General features: G+C 31.5%; 1 protein-coding gene across 2 annotated transcripts in view; it reads right to left on the bottom strand.

The window, feature by feature from the left end:
• Positions 1–553: 553 nt before the first annotated feature.
• LOC139896566 (rac-like GTP-binding protein RHO1) overlaps positions 554–23,258 on the bottom strand; it is a 65,441-nt gene continuing 42,736 nt past the window's right edge. Inside the window, exons 1-7 of one of the 2 annotated variants that reach the window (XM_071879211.1) lie at positions 2,868–3,435; positions 1,920–2,007; positions 1,724–1,833; positions 1,571–1,634; positions 1,316–1,380; positions 1,135–1,200; positions 554–829 (exon numbers count right to left, since the gene is read on the bottom strand). In XM_071879211.1, the coding sequence (XP_071735312.1) occupies positions 728–829; positions 1,135–1,200; positions 1,316–1,380; positions 1,571–1,634; positions 1,724–1,833; positions 1,920–2,007; positions 2,868–2,966 (594 nt within the window). In that variant the 5' untranslated portion in view covers positions 2,967–3,435 and the 3' untranslated portion in view covers positions 554–727. Of the gene's footprint in view, positions 830–1,134; positions 1,201–1,315; positions 1,381–1,570; positions 1,635–1,723; positions 1,834–1,919; positions 2,008–2,867; positions 3,436–23,258 lie in introns of those variants that run through there. The other variant, XM_071879210.1, reaches the window with a different exon arrangement.

The raw sequence follows: 23,258 nt of genomic DNA, 5'->3' as shown, positions 1-23,258 counted from the left end.
ATTATTTCAATCATTGTGCTTGATCTTTGATTACATAATATTCAGAAGCTTCGTCCTCATACAGCAACAACATGACAATATTAGAGAATATGCCATCAGCAAGGCTCAAGCTGATCAATGCAAATTAAAACCAGCAAGTTTGGCATCACTGATGATTATAGATTTATAGATACATAAACCACAAGGTTCTTGTGAAACTCTTGTTTGAAGATATGAAATCTCATCATGTGTTAGTTTCTGTTGGCACTTGCAATTTACCTTTTTGAGTGATTTCCTTTTTAGCGAGATGTCACTTTGATATTATTATTTACTATGCTCAAAAGAAATATGAGAGATAGAAGTGACAATGTTTTGGATCTCTTTACTAGTGTACCAATGTACCACTAGGATATAAGAAGGTTTTTATGCCTGCACAAATAGCATAAAATATGTACTATATTGTTTAATAGTTAGTAACAATAACAATATAGATCGATGGAGCTTGTCACTCAAATTGATTAATCTCTGAATCAATTTAGATCGATGGAGCAAGAACAAAAGAGAAAAAGCATTGGATTACGAATTCTTGACAAACTACAGGATTAGTACGTTACGATCTTCGAGTACTTAAAAGATCAGATCACAATAAAAATCAACGAACATATGAAAATGAATCCTTGACAAGATTAGGGCATAAAGCATTGAAATACAGCTAGGTTTCTCATTTTGGTTCTAATCTTTTAGTTGATTACAATATCGAACATGCCTTTTGACCCTTTCCCTTCTTTTTCTTTGTCTTTGGAGGCTGCAGAACGACTTTAATGGCAGCGTCAAAAACTTGCTTCACGTTCTGCATAAAACAACACCACACTTTATTTAGCATCAACAAAATCCTTAAGCATGGTAACATGTTTCAATGGAACCTTTAAAAGTCCATTTTTAAAACTTCATACATATGTAAGTTAACTACTTCTACAAAAACCAATACCTTTATGATAATAAACTAATGATTAGATGATTAGAATGTCATGATTTAAGAAAATTTAGGGATTATGTTAGACTTATGGGTAACTTCTACCCATTCGACCCATGACCCAAATTGATCTATCCATAAGGGGATTAAAATCATGTAAATCAACGTGAACTTCAACTTACTAGCTGTGTTTTCGAACTACATTCAACATACTCGGGAGCTCCGATAGTCTTCTTCAATTCTTCTCCCTATAATAAGTATTATTATTACTAATTATTATTATATTTATATTTATATTTACAATTACAATTATAAATTCAAATATTTCAAGTTTTTTTCATAAGAATTACAATAGTAAAGCACCTGCGCAGTAGTAATGGGAGTTGCACCAGGATGGTCCACAAAGAACTGCTTATCATCGCGAAGATCTACAAACCATTTAAAACAAGATTTGAATGTGGGTCATGTAACTATTGCAAATACTTTAGCGATTTAAAAAAAATACAATGATTTTGACTGTTTGTTTCATAAACAAATCATATAGTATAATCCAAATCACAAAAATTATCGTAAGAATGAAAGGGTTAAGAAAGATTGACATGTTCATGAAAAACTCACCGAGTTTTGTCCCAACGAGAACAATTGGGACACCGGGGGCGTAGTGCTTCAACTCTGGAATCCACTGTTAATATACAAAAATGTATATGACAAAAGTCCGTCCAAATTATCAAAATCGTTTTTAAACTCGTAACAATTGACAATGTTACGCACCTTCTTAGAAACATTTTCATAGCTGGCCTTGCTAATGAGTGAGAATGCCAAAATGAAAACATCTGCTCCACGATAACTCAACGGTCTTAATCTGTTATAATCCTCCTGTCCTGTTTCAAAAAAAATGTAAGATCAACAAACGTATTAAATAATAATTATTATTTTTATTTAATAAATAAACGTTCTGAAAGGTTACCAGCAGTGTCCCACAAGCCTAGATTAACCGTGCTGCCATTGACAACGACATTGGCACTGAAATTATCAAATACAGTTGGGACGTAATCCTGTTTACAGATAAATCAACAACATGCTTAGCTTCTATCACATGAAAGAAATGGTGAATTTAACTACATAACAGTTTCTGGTCTAACTCACATATGATCAATCACCAAATGAGTAAACATTGCAAAAATCTTAACTTTTCCATCTCAATTTAACATGGTCTTTGTTATAGACATGTAATTTGTATTATCTAGAGTTCCAAATTAAAGTTGAAATAAATTTGATACCTAAAATGGGAGAATAAAAACACAAACAGGAATAATGCTCATGTGTTACACTTAATCCACCAAATACTAGTGATAATTTGTTTATCAGTAGAACAAGGATGAGATAATACTTATCATATATGTCAACATTTACCAATCATGAACTCGAGAAAATACAAGCAAAACTCATCATCTTTATCATCAAAAAACATTAAAGCAAATTTGGTCAATCATATACAGATCGTCCATTTGCACAAATTAGATAGAAATCAACAAAAATAGCATTAAAGCTTTCAACCAATAAGATCAAGAACAATAATAACAAACTAATTTACTCAAAGTCACAATCTTTATCAAGAAAGCATCAAACCAACTTCATCATCCAAATCCTAGTTTTATAATTTTATATAGGAATCAACCCAAAGATATATCAACAAGAATAACAAAATAAATCATCTTTTTTATTACCCAAAAAGTATATCAATCATACAAGATTCCCCTATTTTTCTTCATAAAAGTTTCACAGTATACAAGAATCATTCGAAATAGCAAAAAAATCTTTGACAACCATCACATACATTAACAATCAAATTAATATCAAGAATATATCAACAAATAAAAGGGAAATTTTATAATAATAAAAAAGTAACAATTACCGTGGGGAAAGTGTTGCTGGTGTAAGATATCAAAAGACAAGTCTTTCCAACAGCCCCATCACCAACTGTAACACATTTTATGAATCTTGATGCACTCATTATTCAGATCTTCTTCTACACTCTCAGAAGACCTGATAATCTGATATCACACTTTTTAAAAATTTCACCTTTTTTTTTCTTTCTTTCCAATTTCTCACAAATTTCACCCTTTTGTTCTCTTTATTGTAAAGAAAACCCCAATTTTGCAGATCTATTTGCAGCCAAACCCCAAGAACAAACAAACCCTAGACAAAAGATGGCAAATTGGAAAATGTGTATGATTGAAAAAAAGCTATTTTCTTTTTTGTTGGATTAGTAAACCCTAAAAACCAGGAATTGTTTCACCGGGAAAGAATGCTGTTGAATCGTTCCGTTGGTGGTGCAGATCAACTCTTTGTTTTTTCTCTCTCTCACTCGCTGGATTTTCTTGATTTAAAAAAGAGGAAAAAAATATAGTGTTGAATTTATGTTTTTCATTGAGCCAATGATAGTGAGTTTTGTTTAATTTTTGCTGTAATGGACTCCATAATGTAATGATGAAACAAAATGCAAATTGTCAATCTTGATTCTTGATTAATAAATACAACCGTGTGAATGAACTTTTAAATTATGTCACATTATACATTATAAATTATAAATTACGGAGTACTGGTTAATGAAATTTTGAGTAAGCGTTATCGTTAAGATGCATAAAGGTTTTGTTCTTGGCAATTATATATTTTATTTTAATCAATAGTTAGAGCATTCTCAATAGTGACGCATTTCTTCTAATTAACACATTGTCACATTAAAAACACATCTGTTTATTTCATATTTCTTTACTTTCACTAACTCATCACATATTACTCCTAACCACACATTCTTCCTCAAACATTACAAATTAATTAATTAAATCATAGTACAAATTTAAAACAAAATGTACAAGTATTTACAACAATTTCATCTCTGATGAAAAATGCTTAACATCAACGAAATGGAAGGCGAAATACCATTGACGGAACTTTGGCGATTCGCTGTCAAGAGTGCCAAACATTAGCTAGTTATTGGAGGATGTTTAACATTGTTGTTAGCAATGCTCTTATAGTCTTATCGTCTTGTATTCAGTATACTACTTTTATACACAATAACTACATATTCTTTAAGTGTTGTTCGTTAGAAAATCTCAAACTTAATATTCATTGTCAACGGCAAACACACACCTAGTTACAAATAGACTATCACACAATTCGAACTTACAACCTCAAATTCGATAAATTGAATATTGGTAGACCGGATATTTGGTATAATAAATAATATATCAATAATTGTGTTGTGGGGGTGTTAAATTAAATTATGAAAATTGATAGTGTGTTTTAGATTATTAAAATTAGATATTTAGCTCTAGCAAAACGTGTTATACTGTGTATTTGTTTGTGATGTTTGATAATACAATACAATAATCTAATAATGAGTTTTTAAAGGCAAACTAACACACACATACACATACACACCACTACACGAATTAATCATGAAATATATATACAAATTGTCCTAAATTAACCCTCAAATTTCTGGTGGAAAATGGGCGAGAACTAAAAAATATCACTCACATTTTGTTTCAGTAACATTTTTTTTTCACTTTTACGTTTTGAGAATATCTCAAATTGTAATAAATTAATAAGTATTTTAATTTGTTAAACACTATTGATTAAAAATAAAACAAATAACGCTTTGCAGCTTCAGGGATGGCATGGAGACAGTGATGCAGGCGGAGAAAGTGGTAGCGATGAAGACGATGTTTGGTGACGGTGGAGACGATGGTGGCGCCAAAATGTTTGAACCTTCCGGGAGTATATTGGTAGGAAGCAAATGGAATTGCTTGAAGAAGAAGGAAATCGCCAGAAGCATCTAGAGAGAAATTAGGTATGGGTGATAGGGGAAGAAATGACAAAGAGGTGATAAATATCTAATAAGTAAAAGGACTAAAATACCCTTTAGCAATAAAAATTCTCGTGAATAGTAAATTTATATGTTCCAATGATATATTATTAATTTACGATATAATAATTAAATAATCTAATTCTCAATTTTTATACGAGTCACATCATAATGTTTCGTAGATCACACATACCATGTTCGCTTCACTCTTTAGTTTTATATAAAAATATATATATATCAAATAACGAGTTGTAATATCATCATTCTTTTTCTTTTTCTCTTTTGGTGACTTGACTGACTCTTAGAGCTTAAATTAAATTCCAGGCAGATTTAAAACTCATGGAAACTTGATTCTACCATTTTTATGGCGTCTACTTTTTTTATTTTATTATTTTTTATTTTTAAAAAAAAACTTTTTCCTACTTAAAGGTCGGAGGTCCTCTCGGAAGCAATCTCTTTATCCGTCGAATAGAGAGAGGGATGACTTTCTCTACTTTTGAGAGTGTTTCACTCTGAGTGAAGAAATGACTTGTCTTTATTCTCGGATAGGGGCAGGATTGTCTACATCTCACCTCCCCCATACACCACTCATGTGGTATTGGGTTTTTTTTTTTTTTGTTGTTGTTGTTGTTGTTGTTGTTGTTTCTCTTTTGGTGCTTAATCTTGATTTGTTGAATAATGGTTTTTAAACTCGTCTTCAAAATCTGTTCAGAAATATCCTAAAGAGGAAGTTGTGATGTGGTTCAGCGGTTGGTGGCCTGCCTCCTTTAGGGGAGCTCAGGAGTTTGACCCCGTTGGCTGCATATTAAAAACACAATTTTATCTCTGTCATGAAGTATCCACCCATGACACCTTTCCCATATTGTTTGGGGGGTAAAGGGGATGGGGGTTTTACTTGGTCGTGCCCTTGGATCAGTTTCAAGGTTTCCTCCCGGGCAGCGATGGGGGCGGGGTTATTATCGTTGCATCGACATAGTCGAAACGGGAGATGATCGCAACGGGTGGTTTAGTCCCCATCGGGTGATCCCAATCGCTTTTAAAAAATATATATATATATATATCCTAAAGAGTAAAAGGTAATTGGTGTGAAAATGATTTGAAACTCGAACCAAGAAAGTAAAATGGTACTATAATTTATAAATTTATTTATAAATGAGATTTAATCGAAAGAATGGAAAATTTGGGTTTTTGGAGTTAGTCTTTTCGGGTCACGACATTTATTGGGAGTAGCTGGTTAGGCTCGTGAGAGTCTCGAGTAGTTGGTGTAGTAGGTCCAATTTTAACCTTTTGTTCTTATCGATCTTATCCTTTTGCGGGTATTTATTATCATATACAAAACACGTAGTATAAGTATTATATTTATATGTTACATTCAAACGAGAACTACAATACATATAGAACTACTCGTATATAAAAGTATAAGAACTCTTAAAATAAAGTACGGAGTATGATTTTTATACATATAAACCCGTGGAATAAATAAATTTACATATAAATCATAAGCTATAGTTTAATTATAGCTTAGCTTAATTACCAAGTACTTTGTATATATAATAATATAAGTACAACATAAATATAGCTTAAATCTAGTTTACTAATGATATCATTAGTGGAGTGGACATGAAGCAACTTCTCCAAGAATTGAGTGAGATTGGTTGCATGAAACTATGGTTTGTGAGGGTGTGGTTTTGAAGTTGGAGGGGTTGGAGAGGCATCCACATCTCGTTAACAAAAGTTATCGCTTCATATTTTAACAAGATTTAATTAAGTCCTTGGTCCCTAAAATTTTATCTTTTTTTCATCCTTGTCCCTAAAGTATTCTTGTATCATCTTAACCCTTAAAGTTATTATATGGTTTCATTTAGGTCCCCGGTTAACGGATTGAGTTAACGGCAGTTAACCATGGGGACCTAAATAAAATCATATCATTACTTTAAGGGTTAGAATGAAACAAAAATACTTAAGGACAAGGATGAAACAAAAATACTTTAGGGATCAAATTTTTATGGGTTTTTAAGCATGTCCGAGATTCAATCTAGGCTCTAAGCGGCAGTCAAGTCGCCAATAAATTGACGTTTGTTGTTGCCTCAGATAATAGAGTCGAAAGACATTGATAAAAAGAACTCAAAAGGCATACCAGGTGGGAGTTGTTGCGCAAGCAAAGAGCCAACAACCTTTAACAGACCAAATACCACTCATGCACCTTTACGGTTGATATCCCCGTATATAAGCAAGTATGGAGTAATCTATAGTTTCTATTAAAATCCTATAATGATGATGTCATTATTAGGTTAATTCTTTTGTTAAAAAAAATCAAAAACCAAAAGAAAAAAAATCTAAGCATGGTGGGTGATGTCATTAATCTAAATAATTTTGAATTAAAATTAAATCTTATTAATTAATTATTATTATTAAATCTTATTAATAATTATCTTAATTATTAAAATTAAATAATTTTGAATTATTTTAATTAATTATTATTTTTAAATCTTATTAATAACTATTTTAATTATTAAAATTAATTTTGAATTATTTTAATTAATTATTTTGAATTGAGTACTAGAATGTATAAAAGCTAGACAGAAGGAAACAAGTTCTAAATTAATATTTTAAACACTTTTAAAATAAAAATGACAACCAATATTATCTCTTATGATTGGATGTTGATTATTTATATGCATTTTAGGTGTTTGTTGAAATTTTCAGCTGACGAGTTTCTTAGTCGGACTCTGTGGTTTCACGTGTCATTAAACTAAATGACTTTAGCATTTACGTTCACTTAATACCTAAAACATATCATTAAACAGTTTCATTAAAACAAACCCGTGGTTCCACGGGTCATTTCACTAGTTATTTATTTCCCTAAATTGTCGTTCCCGCTTGATTTAATTACGCCGTTAGTCTTTAAAGTTTTACATTTTTTTCATCATTGTCCATAAAGTATTTTTGTTTCATCCTTGTCCCTTAAGTATTTTTGTTTCATTTTTGTCCCTAAAGTATTTCTGTTTCATTCTAACCCTTAAAGTAATGATATGGTTTCATTTAGTTTCCCATGGTTAACTGTCGTTAACTCAATCCGTTAACTGGGGACCTAAATGAAACCATATCATAACTTTAAGGGTTAGGATGAAACAAAAATACTTTAGGGACAATGATGAAAAAAAAAGATAAAACTTTAGGGACCAAGAGCTTAATTAAGTCTTTTAACAAAATGTTAACCTAGGTAATTACTCATTTAATCTCTACTATATATATTTTTTTTTTGCAAAAAAAAATAAAAAAAAAGTTATTAATCAATTTGTCTGAAATATAAAGCTCAATATTGACATCTGATATCAGCCAAAAAGTCATGTTTTTACCCCCGATATTGAGCCCTAAAACCATAAAGTTCCAAACTTTATCGCCAAAATAATCACTTTGTTGGTTAATTTAGTAGATTTAGTAATTACAAAGGCTATGTTTCAAGAATCACTAAAAACGGGTGAAAACGGGGAAAAACGAGTAAAACCGGCTAAGACGATTAACTCGCGTTTAAATAACTTATTTCATAATTTTTGGAAAAGTTTATTTACTTAATCTCATGTTGTAAGATATTTAATTACGACGCGTGGGTGCAAGAATCGTCAGAAACGGAGCTAAAACGAAGATTATAGAGCGAAAACGGTGAAAGACAAGTTACGATCCAGCATACAGCTTGCCATACGGCTTTCCAGTATGAAAAACGGCCTGCCAGCATCCGGGCACCAAAAACGGCTTGCCTTGGCATACGGCCTTGAAAAACGGCCTGCCAATACGGCTTGCCAGTATGAAAAACGGCATGCCAACCGTTTGCCACCCATTTTTCAGCAAAAATCCTGCATGCCGTCCCACTTGCCAGGGGTTTTTCAGCCAACTTATTTACAACTTTGCCATCAAGCATTTTCTATAAATGGGGGCTTCATCACTGTAGTGACCCGAACTTTTCCATGTTTATGTTTATATATATTAATTGAGATTGATATTTACATGATTAAATGTTTCCAACATGTTAAGCAATCAAACTTGTTAAGACTTGATTAATTGAAATATGTTTCATATAGACAATTGACCACCCAAGTTGACCGGTGATTCACGAACGTTAAAACTTGTAAAAACTATACGATGACATATATATGGTTATATATATAGTTAACATGTTTTTATTATAAGTATGTATCTCATTAGGTATTTTAACAATGAGTTATATACAGAAAAATGAGACTATTAATTTAAGAAACTCGAAAACGATATATATAACGATTATCGTTATAACAACGTCTTACTAGGTACATATGAATCATATTAAGATATTGATACACTTGGTTAATTATTTTAAATGATAAGTAAATATATTATTAAGTGTATTAACAATGAAATACATATGTAAAAATAATACTACTAACTTAATGATTTCGAAACGAGACATATATGTAACGATTATCGTTGTAACGACATTTAACTGTATATACATCATACTAAGATATATTATATATCATAATATCATGATAATATAACAATTTAACATCTAATTTGTTATAATAAACAATGGGTTAACAACATTCAACAAGATCGTTAACCTAAAGGTTTCAAAACAACATTTACATGTAACGACTAACGATGACTTAACGACTCAGTTAAAATGTATATACATGTAGTGTTTTAATATGTATTCATACACTTTTGAAAGACTTCAAGACACTTATCAAAATACTTCTACTTAACAAAAATGCTTACAATTACATCCTAATTCAGTTTCATCAACAATTCTACTCGTATGCACCCGTATTCGTACTCGTACAATACACAGCTTTTAGATGTATGTACTATTGGTATATACACTCCAATGATCAGCTCTTAGCAGCCCATGTGAGTCACCTAACACATGTGGGAACCATCATTTGGCAACTAGCATGAAATATCTCATAAAATTACAAAAATATGAGTAATCATTCATGACTTATTTACATGAAAACAAAATTACATATCCTTTATATCTAATCCATACACCAACGACCAAAAACACCTACAAACACTTTCATTCTTCAATTTTCTTCATCTAATTGATCTCTCTCAAGTTCTATCTTCAAGTTCTAAGTGTTCTTCATATATTCTACAAGTTCTAGTTACATAAAATCAAGAATACTTTCAAGTTTGCTAGCTCACTTCCAATCTTGTAAGGTGATCATCCAACCTCAAGAAATCTTTGTTTCTTACAGTAGGTTATCATTCTAATACAAGGTAATAATCATATTCAAACTTTGGTTCAAATTCTATAACTATAACAATCTTATTTCAAGTGATGATCTTACTTGAACTTGTTTTCGTGTCATGATTCTGCTTCAAGAACTTCGAGCCATCCAAGGATCCGTTGAAGCTAGATCCATTTTTCTCTTTTCCAGTAGGTTTATCCAAGGAACTTAAGGTAGTAATGATGTTCATAACATCATTCGATTCATACATATAAAGCTATCTTATTCGAAGGTTTAAACTTGTAATCACTAGAACATAGTTTAGTTAATTCTAAACTTGTTCGCAAACAAAAGTTAATCCTTCTAACTTGACTTTTAAAATCAACTAAACACATGTTCTATATCTATATGATATGCTAACTTAATGATTTAAAACCTGGAAACACGAAAAATACCGTAAAACCGGATTTACGCCGTCGTAGTAACACCGCGGGCTGTTTTGGGTTAGTTAATTAAAAACTATGATAAACTTTGATTTAAAAGTTGTTATTCTGAGAAAATGATTTTTATTATGAACATGAAACTATATCCAAAAATTATGGTTAAACTCAAAGTGGAAGTATGTTTTCTAAAATGGTCATCTAGACGTCGTTCTTTCGACTGAAATGACTACCTTTACAAAAACGACTTGTAACTTATTTTTCCGACTATAAACCTATACTTTTTCTGTTTAGATTCATAAAATAGAGTTCAATATGAAACCATAGCAATTTGATTCACTCAAAACGGATTTAAAATGAAGAAGTTATGGGTAAAACAAGATTTGATAATTTTTCTCATTTTAGCTACGTGAAAATTGGTAACAAATCTATTCCAACCATAACTTAATCAACTTGTATTGTATATTACGTAATCTTGAGATACCATAGACACGTATACAATGTTTCGACCTATCATGTCGACACATCTATATATATTTCGGAACAACCATAGACACTCTATATGTGAATGTTGGAGTTAGCTATACAGGGTTGAGGTTGATTCCAAAATATATATAGTTTGAGTTGTGATCAATACTGAGATACGTATACACTGGGTCGTGGATTGATTCAAGATAATATTTATCGATTTATTTCTGTACCTCTAACTGTGGACAACTAGTTGTAGGTTACTAACGAGGACAGCTGACTTAATAAACTTAAAACATCAAAATATATTAAAAGTGTTGTAAATATATTTTGAACATACTTTGATATATATGTATATATTGTTATAGGTTCGTGAATCAACCAGTGGCCAAGTCTTACTTCCCGACGAAGTAAAAATCTGTGAAAGTGAGTTATAGTCCCACTTTTAAAATCTAATATTTTTGGGATGAGAATACATGCAGGTTTTATAAATGATTTACAAAATAGACACAAGTACGTGAAACTACATTCTTTGGTTGAATTATCGAAATCGAATATGCCCCTTTTTATTAAGTCTGGTAATCTAAGAATTAGGGAACAGACACCCTAATTGACGCGAATTCTAAAGATATATCTATTGGGCCTAACAAACCCCATCCAAAGTACCGGATGCTTTAGTACTTCGAAATTTATATCATATCCGAAGGGTGTCCCGGAATGATGGGGATATTCTTAAATATGCATCTTGTTAATGTCGGTTACCAGGTGTTCACCATATGAATGATTTTTATCTCTATGTATGGGATGTGTATTGAAATATGAAATCTTGTGGTCTATTATTATGATTTGATATATATAGGTTAAACCTATAACTCACCAACATTTTTGTTGACGTTTTAAGCATGTTTATTCTCAGGTGATTATTAAGAGCTTCCGCTGTCGCATACTTAAATAAGGACGAGATTTGGAGTCCATGCTTGTATGATATTGTGTAAAAACTGCATTCAAGAAACTTATTTTGTTGTAACATATTTGTATTGTAAACCATTATGTAATGGTCGTGTGTAAACATGATATTTTAGATTATCATTATTTGATAATCTACGTAAAGCTTTTTAAAACCTTTATCTATGAAATAAAGGTTATGGTTTGTTTTAAAAATGAATGCAGTCTTTGAAAAACGTCTCATATAGAGGTCAAAACCTCGCAACGAAATCAATTAATATGGAACGTTTTTAATCAATAAGAACGGGACATTTCAATCACACCATTTCAACACACACTTTCTCACTTCTCTCTTTAAAACAACTCTCTATTGTCGCTCTCCAGTGATCAGTAGGAGATTAGTTCTCTCTCTGTTTTCTCTCTCTAGATTCTAGAGAGAGAAAAGTACAGAGATTAGAAAAATATTTATCTCTCTATTGTCGCTCTCTAGTGATCAATAGGAGAATAGTATGTAATTAGTAGTAGAAGCTATCAAGTATTGTAACGCTAAGGATATTATGAAGAAATACAAGTGTTATTCTGCCGACATTATTCGGTAACATCTATCATTTCTTTTGTTAATTTATTATAATATTCTTGTTCGATGTTTGTGATTTATTAGTATTAGAAATACTTGTTGCCATGATGTGTGAGTAATTGCTTGATTGTTTGTCATGATTTAATAATGTTAGTTAGGATAATTATCTTTTCGTACTCGCTTTCTGTCTATGATATTAAACTTCGTTATTATCGTCCTTCCACCAATAAACGTGATTGAAACCTTTTATAAAGTCGACAATTATTAGGTAATTAATTATTTATGTTTATACATTAGTCAAGGTATGAACCCATCGAAAATACTATAAAGTACATGGGGAATTACCGTAGGACTAGATCAAGACATTGGTCAAGAGTATAAGACACAAGGAAATACTGTTGCAACAGTAGAGTACAGTGTTGATGTACTATAGGACCACTTGAGCATGATCAAGGTTAGAAGCTATGGAACCACTATAAGTGTAGTACATGGTGGATAACTAAGGGATTCAATGGGTAGATTTAAGTAAGGGCTGGTTTAAATTATAAATAGGAATTTAACGTACTACAATACAAACTAAGCTTATAAATCTTTAAGGATGGCTGAGAACTATCAGAGGTTCTAATTTGTCTACAAACCCTTAGATTTTACCAAACCATTGACAGAACGGAATTCGAAACACAATCATAACCACTCACTTGGGTGATACACTAAGGTGTTAAGAAAGGTTGGATATTATCGATATATGGCTATGTTACTTTATTCGTGCGCCCAATGTATGCATTGCATCCAAGATGGGCCGCTTATATCCTTAAACTGGATAAAGCGTCGGGAATTGAGCATAGTCCATCCGATCAGAATTACTATAGCCTAGTTCCTCGTGACATGCTATTTTAAATCAAAGGCCTGATTGAAAATAAATGAATTAGAGCATCAGATTAAAAGCATACCTCTAGAGAAGCCTATTAATTGTTTTGAATATAATTAAAATTCGAAGAGCCCCAAAATGATTCTACCGATCCTTGATCGACTTGCTTACATTTGGTTTCTTGCAAAGCTAAAACGACCGGTTTTTCTTTATGACATATTCTTCCGAGCCAATTTCTATTACCTATACCACGAATGTTTAGAGATGTTGTATTCATTTAAAACTTGTAGTGATCGAAGATAGGATGGGTGTTTAGACGCCACAATCCCAGCCTATAATCTTGCCAAAATCCTTGATTCCAATGCTACTACTTACTACTCGATGACTTTGAACTCTGTTTTTTGTCTTTCAAATCATCTTTGAAGTTTCTTTAGCTATTGACCTTTGAAGAGATGCCACTACTTTAAAGGTATGCAAGATATGTACCTATATTATTTTTCATTTATGTACATTACATACGATAACACGTCATATATTTGTAAATCGTAATGGGTAAATTAACATATTGATGTCCCAATTTAATTGTTCACAATAAAATTGCATACACAATTTGTAATTATATACTTCATTCTTACTCAAAAAATATTCACCTTACTATTTATAATATAATTTTTCATTTGTATAGAATAACTATTAAATAGCATCAAACTCTCAAGTTACACTAATTTATTACCATTATTCATTTGCGTATTAAATAGATTCAATTAATATTTAGGCAAAACTAGTATTATATATATATATATATATATATATATATATATATATATATATAGTAGAGGGATTAAATAAGAACTTTTTTGTGTGAAAACCCCGAGAACTCAAAAAGACACTGAAATTCGAGCAAAAAAGAGAAATTCGAGCAAAAAAAGGGAAATTCGAGCAAAAATGGGACACGAGCGAACAAAAAAAGAGCAATTCGAGCAAAAAATGGGACAAGGGCGAACAAAAAACGAGCAATTCGAACAAAAAACGTGATATTCGAACAAAAAAAAGGCGGGCGAACAAATTTGTGTTCTACATTTTTGATAGTCGAACAAAAAAATGTAGAACACACGGGTAGTCGAAAAAAAAATACTGATATTCAAACAAAAATGTGTTCTACATTTTAAAATTCGAACAAAGAAAATAAATAAAAAAATTTGCTCGACTATGAATTTTTTGTTCGTCCGTGTTTTTGATTTTTGCTCGAATTTCTTTTTTTTGCTCGCCCGTGCACCTTTTTTGTAACGACCCGACTTTTTTGACTTTTAATTATATTTATTACTTTTACGAAACTGCGTATTTGTGCGTACTGAGTTAGATTATTTGCTGGGATCATTAATTATGTTAAATACTTTCGTTAATGCCTTACAATGTGTTTTTAAGTACTTAGTTACTTAACATAATCCTTGAATGCATTTACGAACGTTAGTGTCACTTATTGTTTAAAACGAGCTACGTACTTAGTGCACGTTAAACTTTTGTCATAATTGGAATATTATGACTACGTAAACATAATTGTTATTTATTTATGACAATTACTTGGCTTTATGGTTCCTTAATTATGCTTAGTGTTTACTAATGCTTACTAGTTAGTTTTAATGGACTTAACACTTTAATGGACCTAGTTTATTAAAGGCCCAACCTACTTAACTTAATGGACTCACTTAATGGACTAATTAATGGACTAGTTAGCCCATGAAACATAAGACAAAACTCATTAGTAAATAAGACAAGTATTAAACATGCTTGGTACTACTACTTAAAAATTTTAACCTTATGTTCCATGACACCCAACATGTGCCTACACCACCATATACTACCACTCATGCCAAGCAAATGGTCCCCCCCACCTGAAACAACCCAACCCGTATTCCATACGATAATTTTTTTTTTATAATACACATTTACGCGCCAATTAAATATGTAACCATACCACACGTTCCATTAGAACATACTACAAGTTTAATGTTTTACAAAAGGCACGAAGGCCATTAACAAATGTGATACAAATTTGACCTATTCAAAAATGACAGTTTTAATCCAAACGACACATCGAGCATGGTTTGGGGCTAAACTACCCAAAACGCTAGGCCAACTTCAAAAACTCCAACAAACATCATCAAAGGACACCTAGTGTCTGACAACTCCTTTTCCCTTATCCACATCTGCATCTAAAAAGATAAACAACGAGAGGGGTAAGCTAATGCTTAGTGAGTGCAAAAATTATACTATTACATATACAACCTACTTACTTGCAATCACTTACGCATTTACCGCATACATGCTAGCAATATAAATAATCATACCATCACAAGTATAATACTAAACCTTCCACCATACGAGCTAGCATAACAATAGCATATAGTATAAACAATATAATATGCTACAATCCACACACACACAACCATGGTTAACCAATCGAACGAGGGAACGGTATTTAAAGGACCGTCGGAGTTCATAACAACCATTAGTACACTTAACACTTCGCACACTAACCCTACGGGTGGCATCTTAACACTTCGATACTTCACCCCGGGTGGTGCCTTAACACTTCGACACTTCACCCCGAGTGGTGTCTTAGCACATCGACACTTCACTCATTACATCTCTTGAAGTGGCATCTTAACACATCGATGCTTCACTTCCGAGTGGTGTCTTAACACATCGACACTTCACTCGCCACGTGAGAAGTGGTGTCTTAACACATCGACACTTCACAACTCATACTACACAAATAAATACGTCATATATGCACGCATATAATTATTCCACTCACTTTAACACTTCGGTTGTGACGACCCGGGAATTTCCGACCAAATTTAAACTTAATCTTTATAGGAATTCGATACGATAAGCAAAGTCTGTTATGTTGAGTCTCCAAAGTTTGAACTGTTTCATACATTCAATTGACCTTCGACCATTCTCGACGATTCACGAACAACAAATTGTAAATAGATATGTGTGTATGTATATATAAATAATAATTCGAAATATAATTTGATGTATTATATGTTTTTGTTATAAAAAAATTAATAAAATAAAAATAGGATATTATAATAATTATTATTTAAAATATATCTCTATATAAATAAAGTATATTAAAAATAAATATTAAATGATTTTAATACTCTTTTGATGTTTCGATTGATATTAAGCAAGTTAAATTTAAACTTATTTGATTTTAAAATAAACGGTGATCCGAAAATGAGTTATATAAGCTATAGACTTATTAAAAATATAAATAGGAACTATTTATTTAATTTTAAAAATTTTTATATTTTACTTGGGGGATGGGAGCGAATAATTAATTTAATTTTTATTTAATAATTTACGATTGAATTTTATACTATAATGATTAAAATAAATAAATATAGTTAATTTAAAAATATGGGATTTTTCTGAACACTTTTATCCGCCACCAATTTCGCACGATACACACTCCGTTAAAACTGTCGATAGAATAAATCAAATTAACGATGGCTTACTGTTTCCTTAATTCATGCACACTTACTTTCATGATTAGTAATAATATTATTTTATTATTAATTATTAAATTAGAATTATTATTAGAGATAGAATCTTTACATTTAGATATATGCTTCCATCGATATATGCAGTAGAAAACCATCACTTTATATCCTTATTATTTTATTGTTGTGCAAACAAGAATATCACCCATCACCCCACTATATATCTGCTCAAGTTCCTTTCTGTTTCAAATCACCCTCACTAGCACTTGTATAATATATACATGTACATAAATATATAATCATAGACATAACATTTAATATAATGGAACATTTAATATAATGGAACCCACATACAAATATTTATATCACTAGTTCTTTTCATTACCTTCTTTGCATGACACCCATATATCTATCTATATATATATTATAACTCGTATTGTTTTCCAACACATAACCACAATTGATATTCCTTTTCTCTGTTTACTGTAACAAGAATCATAATATCTATTAATTATTCATTGTCACTGTTAATACTCGCTTTTCTTATTGTTCCAATCACCATCATTAATTATTTATATATATATATATATATATATATATATATATATATATATATATATATATATATATGTAGAGATATACTTACATGCACCTGTCACTATCCCTTAATCAATTCAAAAGAAAAAAAAAAGAATACTGGTTGCTTGTTTTCCATGATCAACATCACCTAACACAAACCACGTCTTTCAATATATATATATATATATATATATATATATATATATATATATATATATATACTCATCTCTTCTTTATATATACTATCGACAACCCATGAACCATAACAACCATGTAAACCTTGAACCACCACTAGAACCCGCAACCACTTTGATTGTGGCTACCTTCATCTTAACCCATCAAGCCACCACGAGACTCATCATTTTTGAGCTTTTACTATCCGTTTAAACACCACCACAAATCATCTCCATTAATCTCTTTTATTGCTACTACTTTGGTGTGTAGCACGAACCAACAATCATCACCACCTTTACGATCATTTTTTTTTCTCGGTTTCCATTCAGTTCAGCTGGAACAACCATCACATCTAGTCATTACAGTCGCTACAACTGCAGCTGTTTATACTTCTGTTCCTTTCCAGGTTGATTCAAGTCCGCTGTTGCAATTGTTCTTTTGTTTTAACCGCCATCAAAACACCACCAACTGTCACTGTTTACGCTACTGCTATTGCTTTATTGCTATTGTTTGAGAAGGACCAACGAAGAAGGTTGCATCTGTGATGCTGCAGCTACAGAACAATCAACAGGTCAACTTGTTATTAATAATTGGATTACAATTTAAAAATCCAAATGTGTTAAACTATGATCTAGTGTTTGTTAAGATGAAAACCGTGGCCCAATAAAAACTATTTAAACCCAATTATTAATTCGGCCCAACATTAAACTCCATCTATTCGTTCATACCGCTGTTACTATTTCGAAGATGATGTTGATATAGTTAACGATGATTAATTAGGATATTAAATGTTATTGATATGATGATGATGTTAGGAAGATGAATGATGATGTGAACGATGTGTTTAAGATGATGATGTTGTCATGATGATGATGATAATGAGAAGATGATGATAGGATGATTATGATTAGAGATTAAGATGAGGATTAGAAAAATTACAATAATGATCATGAGATAATGATGATGTTGTGATTCTGTAAAAATAAGTATGACAATGTTAAATGGGTTTTTGAAGAAGGCATAAGGCAATTATAGTATAAAAGAATTTAAAGTGATAGTTAATTCAGAAAGTATCGAGCGGTTCAATGGTTTAGGAGGTGGGTTGAGAATCGAGAGGTCTCTGGTTCGATTCTACATCAGGACATCTATATATTTTTTATTTTTGACTGGGCTGCTAATTGGTCTGCTGTTGGGCCAAAAGCCTGCCATTTGGGCCGAGACTATATTCTAAGCCCAATCCATGATGTGGTGTATATGATACTGGAAGTAATTAAATGATACATGATAAAATGGAAACAGGAATTCTCGGATTAAATAAATTAGTTCTATAATATAAATCAGGAAATCAATGATGGAGGATTGGTTGGGGTTATGTTGGGTTAACGAGAGGTCTTGAGTTCGAGCCCAGGCTACGGCATTTATTTTTAGGATTGCTTTGAAGGTAGTCTCCTTTTATATTATTATTAGTTTTGTAAGTATTATTATTATGAGTATTATTATTATCATTATTATTATTATCATTATTATTATCGCCCATATTGTTAATCTTATTTTCATAAAAATTATTACTAGTATTATCATTATTATTATTATTATTAAAAAGTGATTATTACACTTGTAAGTATTGTTATTATTATCATTATAAGGATATTACAACTTTTTACTTACTATTATTAATATTATCATTATTTCAAAATGAGTATTATTATTATTATAACTACTGATATTATTATTATAAGGATGTTACGACTTTTGGTTATTTGTTGATATTATTTTAACCAAATAAATATTAGTTACACAAAAATATGTCTAATACATATAATTTAACTCTATTATTATAAGTAGGATATATAAAATAAATATATGTAAGTTATTAATAAAAAGCATAAATCATTTAAAAATCAAGTATAGCACTAATAATATATAAATTCGTTCGATTACAAGTATATGTGTTAATGTACATATAAATGATATAGGTTCGTGAATCCGAGACCAACCCTACATTATTCAGTTGTTCAATGTTGTCTTATGTATTTTTACTACAAAATACATTAGGTGAGTTTCATTATTCTCTTTTTAAATACTTTTGCAATATATATTTTTGGGACTGAGAATACATGCGCTGCTTTTATAAATGCTTTACGAAATAGACACAAGTGATCAAAACTACATTCTATGGTTGAATTATCAAATCGAGTATCACCCTATATAGTCTGGTAATCTAAGAATTAGGGAACAGAAACCCTAGTTGACGCGAATCCTAAAGATAGATCTATCGGGCCCAACAAGCCCCATCCAAAGTACCGGATGCTTTAGTACTTCGAAATTTATATCATGTCCGAAGGAGGATCCCGGAATGATGGGGATATTCTTATATGCATCTTGTTAATGTCGGTTACCAGGTGTTCAATCCATATGAATGATATTTTTATCTCTATGCATGGGACGTATGTTTATGAGAAATGGAAATATGAAATCTTGTGGTCTATTAAAATTATGAAATGATTATTTATGCTAAACTAATGAACTCACCAGCCTTTTGGTTGACACTTGAAAGCATGTTTATTCTCAGGTACGAAAGAAATCTTCCGCTGTGCATTTGATCATTCTAAAGATATTACTTGGAGTCATTCATGACATATTTCAAAAGACGTTGCATTCGAGTCGTTGAGTTTATCAAAGATCATTATTAAGTCAATTATAGTTGGATATATTATGAAATGGTATGCATGTTCGTCAACTTTAGATGAAATGAAAGATTGTCTTTTCAAAACGAATGCAATGTTTGTAAAATGTATCATATAGAGTTCAAGTACCTCGCGATGTAATCAACTGTTGTGAATCGTTTATAATCGATATGGACTTCGTCCGGATGGATTAGGACGGGTCCTTTCATCGGTGATGATTTAATGCTTCCGTATGCTTCGAGCAAAGTACCTAATACATAAGTACACATTCAATACACAACAAGTGGAATTAACCACCTTGCTCACTCTTGAGCATTTAATGACCCAATTTGTATTAAATGGCTCAACTACACCAAAACCGCCCATAAATGGCCAAGACTCAACTTTAATCACTAAAGCTAGTGAATTAAAGTCTACTAACTTCAACTAATACAAACTTGGGGTATTTCATACCCATTTCACCCAATTAGGTCAACTAGTACTCATTTGACCCATTTTAAATACTTAGACTCACAATCGAGTCAAACTTGCCCATTAACACTTCTTTCATCAATTTAAAGGTGTATTAGTGACTAACAACACCATTTAACACTTACAACCTCAAATCATAAGACCAAACCCTAGGTTATGGCTAATTAGGGTTTCCTTTCATCTATATAACCCAAATCCACCCATATTACCCCCAAATGGGTCTTACAAGTTTCAAATGAACCAAACCCTAGCATAAACTAATTAAAACTCAAAATATGGAGTTAGGACTTACCAACACTATCCTCTTATAGCTAAGAACAATGAGAACAACTTTAACTCTTGCTCCAAAGATCAACTCTCAATTCTTCACTCACAAATCTCACTTGAATTTAAATGGGTTTTTATGTTTGAGAGTGAAATGGAGAAAGGAAATGGAAAAGAAATGAATTAAATGAGATAAGTGGTGGAGATTTAATGCTCCAATCAGATCTAGATGTAAAAAGACGAATTTACCCTTGAACCACTTATTTTAAGACAAAAATTCGGAACCAGTTTACCCAGTGGGTCGCGGCGCGGCAATTAACGTATTTTACGAGCTGTCTTAATTCACTCCTGACTCAGATTCTAGTTATTTTTCGCGGCGCGACCTTATTCTCTGTGGCGCGACATTTAAAGGAAAACTCGGCCCTTCTTAACATGCCTCCTGACTCTGGTTTGTTTGATATGCCGTGGCGCGGCAATGGTCATCACGGTGCGCCATTAGGCGTGGCCTGACCATTCTCTCGGCAACAAACTAACAATTAAATATTCGACTTGTACGCTTCGTTCTCGTTTCCTATACACGTCTAAACTTCAACTTTTAGCCTCACAAGGCTTGACGCTATCAAAACCCATGTATAACTTATACATGCATGCATTCTCAAACACACACACACACACACACACACACATATATATATATATATATATATATATATATATATATATATATATATATATATATATATATATATATATATATATATATATATATATATATATATATATTTACACATCAATTAATACTTTATTTAATTCTTCACATAAACGAACGGGTTATAAGCGCAACAATGATTAAGTATGTACCTTTAGATAAGTACGGGAAAACGGGATGTTACACCACTCCACCCATGCTAACCGTCGGCCTTCAAGGCACTAAACATCATCACCATTTCATTTTAAACATTCACAATTTCATTTCAAAACACACACTCTTTTTCTCTCAAGTATCTCTCTAACTTTTCTCACTAAAGCACTTGAAGAACTTAAAGGTTTAAACTTCTTTTCTTCCTTCTTTTTTCTCTCTAAGCCGTAGCATCATTATCATCATTAGTGTTCATGGATTTTGGTTTTTGTAACTTAAATCCTTATGTTATCTTGCATTCTTTAATTACTTGTATGATAAACAAGCAAGAACAAGGATCAAAGCTTTGTAGCTTTTGATTTTACATGAAACTTGTAATAATCAAAGGATCAATTACTTTAAGATCCTCTTTAACTTCAAGTATTGGAACTTTAAAGTTCGTTTTATGAAGATTCAAGCTTGTAACTTGATATCTCATTATATAAAGGATCCAAACTTGAACTTGTTTATTTTTAACTTTAAATTTATCATTTATGTTTATGAAATTCGATTTATATAAGTTCCTTGGTCAAAGATTTACTTGTTAACTTTGATCTCATGAATCTTGTAACCAAAGTCTAACTTTGAATGTTCAAGAACAAGAAAGTTTAAGCTTCCTAGTTTATAACTTTCACTCATTTAAAGTTGATCTAAGTTAAGTAACTTATGGTCATCTAACTTGTTGAAACAAGAGTTCATTAACTTGTGTTCACTTTACTTTACAAGATCTAAGTTTCATAACTTATGGTTGTGTAAAAGTTGAAAGTCTAAATGATATGACTTAGGGTTTCACCAAGAACATAAGATCTAGACTTTTTAGTTTAAGGTCTTTAATACTTAGCTAAGATTTAAGTTCCATAACTTAAGGTCTTGCTTATTTAGTTTGATTTAAAGTTTATATCTTAATAGAAATTGTACTTGTGTTGAAACTAAGAAATTGATGTAGCTTTGGTTCATCACCTTGCTCAAACTCTCACTCGAGTGGTGTTTTATTTCTTAGTCTTAACTTTGTGTGTTTATGGTTAAACCTTGGTTAAAGTGATGCTAAAACATCAAGAGTTGTACACTTGAGGCTCATACGCATCAAGGATGAGAACCGTGATGAGCATCAAACACCAAGAAACCCACCAGAGCACTTGCTTTCTGTTTTTCAGGGTCTGATCAGGCTCCTGGGATTCTGGAAAAGTTGATTTCCAGATAGTTCGGTTCGAGTAGATGACTTTTCGTTTAAGACTCGTCTTAATCCGATTCACGGTTTAGGATTTATAGTCTTCCGAAAGTCACTACGCCTTTGTAACGTTGTGCTGAAATTTCTGACCTACTCGCACTTAAACCATCGCCACGG

The sequence above is a fragment of the Rutidosis leptorrhynchoides genome, chromosome 3, assembly GCF_046630445.1.
Source record: "Rutidosis leptorrhynchoides isolate AG116_Rl617_1_P2 chromosome 3, CSIRO_AGI_Rlap_v1, whole genome shotgun sequence".
Taxonomy (NCBI): domain Eukaryota; kingdom Viridiplantae; phylum Streptophyta; class Magnoliopsida; order Asterales; family Asteraceae; genus Rutidosis; species Rutidosis leptorrhynchoides.
The sequence above is the reverse complement of the archived record's forward strand: the minus strand, read 5'-3'. Positions and strand labels throughout refer to the sequence as shown.